The sequence below is a fragment of the Lottia gigantea genome, assembly GCF_000327385.1.
Source record: "Lottia gigantea unplaced genomic scaffold LOTGIsca_11, whole genome shotgun sequence".
NCBI classification, from domain to species: Eukaryota; Metazoa; Mollusca; class Gastropoda; family Lottiidae; genus Lottia; species Lottia gigantea.
In genome coordinates, this window is record NW_008707001.1 from 1352540 (window position 1) to 1357896 (window position 5357).

General features: G+C 36.8%; 1 protein-coding gene across 1 annotated transcript; it reads left to right on the forward strand.

Annotated features, from left to right (window-relative positions):
- Nucleotides 1-4458: 4458 nt before the first annotated feature.
- On the forward strand, nt 4459-5121 carry LOTGIDRAFT_110539 (hypothetical protein; the record flags this gene model as incomplete). The annotated part of the gene is made up of 1 exon (XM_009047063.1): nt 4459-5121. A coding segment is annotated over one exon (663 nt), but the record flags the coding sequence as incomplete, so codon positions are not given.
- Between the last annotated feature and the right edge of the window lie 236 nt (nt 5122-5357).

The window sequence follows — 5357 nt, forward strand, 5'->3', positions numbered from 1 at the left end:
TGATAGAATTTGAATTGGGGACCAAAACCGGGCCAGCATAAATTCAGCTAATTTAACCAAACAACCAAAATTGTATCAAATCGTTGTAAATATAGAAATATAACAAAATACAAATTAACAGCACATGGAAATATTTAGATCTTACGTCCTGGCCTAGACCTGCTTTTTATCAGACCATTATTCTCAGTCACCAAATTTTGGTCTTCCAATTGTCAGTCCATCAGTCCGAAAACTGAACTTACCTTGTGTTTGATGAAGGGCCACTGCTAAAAAAATTCCTAATAAAATTATTAATTTCATCTCGCCTCCAATATGATCTAGTCGAATTCAACTGTCGAATGAATCTTAGTCCAATTGTTGCTTAATTTGTACTTTTTGAATTAGCCCGATGTCTCCTTTATGTGCTGGAAGAGAACGTTAACCTGTCATCTACCAAAAAACCGGTCTAATGTCAATTCACATAGTACAGATTCTCGGACTTACATGTATAATTATTTTACGGTCTGTAGATTCTATAAAATGTTGGCATCAAAGGCAGAAGTCGTGTGTGATTTATCAAACAAAACATCAATTATGTATTTAAACTGGAAAGGGGAAGTAGGGGAGATTGGGACCAAGCGAGCTCCTTGTGTAAATCGAAGAGAATTAGTTTCCCGAATCTATTATGTGAGACCACGAACTATCTTCATTATAAGAGATAGTCAAAATACTTAACTCGTATGTAAAACTTACCAAGGTTTTATGGACAACTTCGTTCGTCAGAATTGAAATTCAAATTTAAAGGGACAGATTCGCCATTCGTTTATTTTAGCTAAACTAATCAGTAATAGTGTTCACAGTTCACCGTCGAAAGGTGAACTTTTAAATCCATTTATGTGTGTGTCCAGAATTATCCGCGTTTTAATGTCGAATCGTCATTTCTTGAGACACTACCATATTATATAGAAATAAAAAATGAAATTCCTAGTTTGAGGTATTTTTTTTTAAGGAATTTTGCGATTTTGGTATAATTCTTGTACTTCTGAAGACTATTTACATATATTCAAGACTCAAATCAACCTCCGATAATGGCGAAGCTGTCTCTTTAAATGCCGAGAATGCTAATAACATTACTAGGTATGATTCATCGAAAGATCCACAATTTGATCAATTATTTCAGTCGACAATAGTTTATGATATATCAGCAGAATCGCCATTTTTAATGAAACAATAAATTACATCTGTTACTAAAAACGAAAAGTGATGCAGTAAACATTTTTATCAGAGCTTAGGCAAGTATAATAACTATCAGAGACTAGGTAAGAGTCAGTATGTTTTAGACTAGTATGATAACTATCAGAGACTAGGTTAGAGTTAGCAAGTTTCAGACTAGTGTAATATTTATCAGAGACTAGGTTAGAGTCAGTAAGTTTCAGACTAGTATAATAACTATCAGAGGCTGGGTTAGAGTCAGTAAGTTTTAGACTAGTATGATAACTATCAGAGACTAGGTTAGAGTCAGTAAATTTCAGACTAATATAATAACTATCAGATACTAGGTAAGAGTCAGTAAGTTTCAGACTAGTATAATATCTATCAGAGACTAGGTAAGAGTCAGTAAGTTTTAGACTAGTATGATAACTATCAGAGGCTAGGTTAGAGTCAGTAAGTTTCAGACTAGTATGATAACTATCAGATACTAGGTTAGAGTTAGTAAGTTTCAGACTAGTATAATAACTATCAGAGACTAGGTTAGAGTCAGTAAGTTTCAGACTAGTATGATAACTATCAGAGACTAGTTAAGAGTCAGTAAGTTTCAGACTAGTATAATAACTATCAGAGACTAGGTAAGAGTCAGTAAGTTTCAGGCTATTATAATAACTATCAGAGACTAGGTAAGAGTCAGAAAGTTTCAGACTAGTATGATAACTATCAGATACTAGGTTAGAGTTAGTAAGTTTCAGACTAGTATAATATCTATCAGAGACTAGTTAAGAGTCAGTAAGTTTCAGACTAGTATGATAACTATCAGATACTAGGTTAGAGTTAGTAAGTTTCAGACTAGTATAATATCTATCAGAGACTAGGTAAGAGTCAGAAAGTTTCAGACTAGTATGATAACTATCAGATACTAGGTTAGAGTTAGTAAGTTTCAGACTAGTATAATAACTATCAGAGACTAGTTTAGAGTCAGTAAGTTTCAGACTAGTATGATAACTATCAGAGACTAGGTTAGAGTTAGTAAGTTTCAGACTAGTATAATATCTATCAGAGACTAGGTTAGAGTCAGTAAGTTTCAGACTAATATAATATCTATCAGAGACTAGTTTAGAGTCAGTAAGTTTCAGACTAGTATGATAACTATCAGAGACTAGGTAAGAGTCAGTAAGTTTCAGGCTATTATAATAACTATCAGAGACTAGGTAAGAGTCAGCAAGTTTCAGACTAGTATGATAACTATCAGATACTAGGTTAGAGTTAGTAAGTTTCAGACTAGTATAATAACTATCAGAGACTAGTTAAGAGTCAGTAAGTTTCAGACTAGTATAATAACTATCAGAGACTAGGTAATAGTCAGTAAGTTTCAGACTAGTATACAATCAGAGACTGGGTAAGAATCAGCAAGTATTAGACTAGTAAAAATGTGTTTCGAACAGCAAGACGCCACTTGGTTTTCCATAGAAACGTCATTGCTTCTAAGATGTTCTTGAGCGTTCGTAACTAAGCATCACAGTCGAGCACAGATATTCGCCGTATTTGTTGAGTGCAATTAAAAACATCAAAGCTCGAGCAGTCAACATTATCGAGTCAGTCTGTCCCCTATTTGTTCCCCGCATGTATATCAGGGACACTGTTAGCTTCAATTTGCTCCATTCCGATTTTCAATCACATGTCCTTCAATTCCACTAAAACTAATTGTTTGATGACGTCACTATTTCCGAAGTGCCTTATATGATACAAGTATATTTCATTTAGAAAACCTCTTTACAATCGCTTTAAGTGATTCACGATCTTACATAGATTATTTTTACGAAAGTGTAAAAATAAGGGACTGTATATAAATGTTGCGGAAGTAAATTCAATATACATTTGTTACCGAGATGTAATTGATGTTGCAGAGTTATCTAATCAGAAATCATTGAGTAAGTCATGATGATTGTGTGCACGGTGACCTCAGTTTCAACATAAGTTATGCTTGGGGATTGTATTAATAACGGAATAGCTTACCCATTGACTGTATTGTTGATCATTTGATAAACCTTTCACTCACACTTCAATCATAAATTTTTACTTTAATATGCCCAGACCAGTGCTTATATGAGACTCTGTCGTCATCACAAACAAACCAAAGGCCTCGTGTGCTATAAGCAGTACAAAGTGCGCATTAAAGATCCCCCGACAGTTGGAAATTGAAAAAGAGCAGCCTAAATCCTACATTACCCTCATCGCACACTGAATGGCGTTGATAGTTTTCATTAAACAAATTGGGTGTAGAAGAGTAAGACGTAAAACTCCATTCATTTCAATTTCATCACCATTTAACATCATCCTGAAAACGTAAAAATGTTGGGGAAATATTCCCCGTGTATACAGGCCTTAAGATTTGATGAAAATAATCTGCCTCGTTTTGAGTGATCTCACAAGACGCGCATTGCACGTGCTAGATCGATGGGATAGGTCCTGATATACGATTGATCTGTCGACAGAATATCAACTGATTCTGAAAGTTTATCTTCAACGAAGATAGTATAACTTCAGCATGAAAAGCAGTCTTGTAGTTGTTATGATGGTTGTAGCTTTTGATCTTTCTTTAGGTAAGCAACTTTTTAATTTGATTTTACGAAAGTGAAATTTCCAGGCCGTCATCTGGACCACCTTCAGTTTAAATTAATGGAACGGAAAGATGTTCATTTTAAGATACAATTGACTTATTTTGTATTTCTATGGACCCAAAGACAAACTTAGAACAATGGCCCACAAGTGAAACAAATTTGTCAAATCCATTTAGAAATCCGGGGTATATACAGGGTATTTATCATAAAGGTAGACTAATCCATTGAATAACGTTATAATATATTTAACAGTGGTCTGTAGTGACACTAAATACACAATCTAGTTATAAAAACTGGGTTAGTATTCAGATATATACCACTGTCCGACATTAATTTTAACTAAATCGTTCTTTTGAAAATCGATTGTTTTTGATTTGGCTCGATTCTATCCAAATTCAAATACAATGGTACATTTGTTTTAAGAACATTATGGTGGTCAAGAAGCCTACAAGCTTTCCAAAAGATCGGTACAGTGCTTGTCGATATTGTTACGCTTATTAACTTTTCATTTCTTTATTCTTCTACAGGAAGGAGGCTGTCGATAGATAAAACGAAACCTGCAGATGAATTGAATCGAGATGATCAGATTAGTGGAGGTTCCCGTCTCGTCAAGCCAGTTTCTAGAGAGGACTCAAATGAAAGCCAAATGTTCAATTCTAGCAAGTATGCAGTGGATCGGAGCAAAATATTTAATCATGGAAATGCAGTTGGTCGGAGCCCACCATCGAATCATGGAAATGCACCTGGTAGCCAACCATCGAATCATGGAAATGCAGCTGGTCGGAGCCAACCATCGAATCATGGAAATGCAGCTGGGAGCCAACAATCGAATCATGGAAATGTAGCTGGTCGGAGCCTACCATCGAATCTTGGAAATGCAGCTGGTCGGAACCCACCAGTGAATCTTGGAAATGCAGCTGGTCGGAGCCAAGCATTGAATCTTGGAAATGCAGCTGGTCTGAGCTCACCATCGAATCTTGGAATTGCAGCTGGTAGGAGCCCACCAGTTAATCTTGGAAATGCAGCTGGTCGGAGCCAAGCATTGAATCTTGGAAATGCAGCTGGTCTGAGCCCACCAGTGAATCTTGGAAATGCAGCTGGTCGGAGCCAAGCATTGAATCTTGGAAATGCAGCTGGTCGGAGCCAAGCATTGAATCTTGGAAATGCAGCTGATCGGGGCCAACCATCGAATCTTGGAAATGTTGCTGGTCGGAGCCTACCATCGAATCATGGAAATGCAGCTGGTCTGAGCCCACCATCGAATCTTGGAAATGCAGCTGGTCGAAGTCAACCATTAAACCTAAGAAATGTAACGAATCAAACACAACCATTAAATAGTGGAAATGCAGCGGATTCGGGATTAGAGAGGCTTAATGCATGGAAACAGCAAACTATACTAAGATATTCATTGCTTCGGTATAGTACTGAACCGGTGTTGCCTACACCCGCAATGCGTCAGGATATGCCCAGACCTGCCTCGGGTCAAGACAGGCCTAGGCCGGCTTTAGGTCGTGAACGAGGTAGACAGGTTTTGCGTCAAGACAG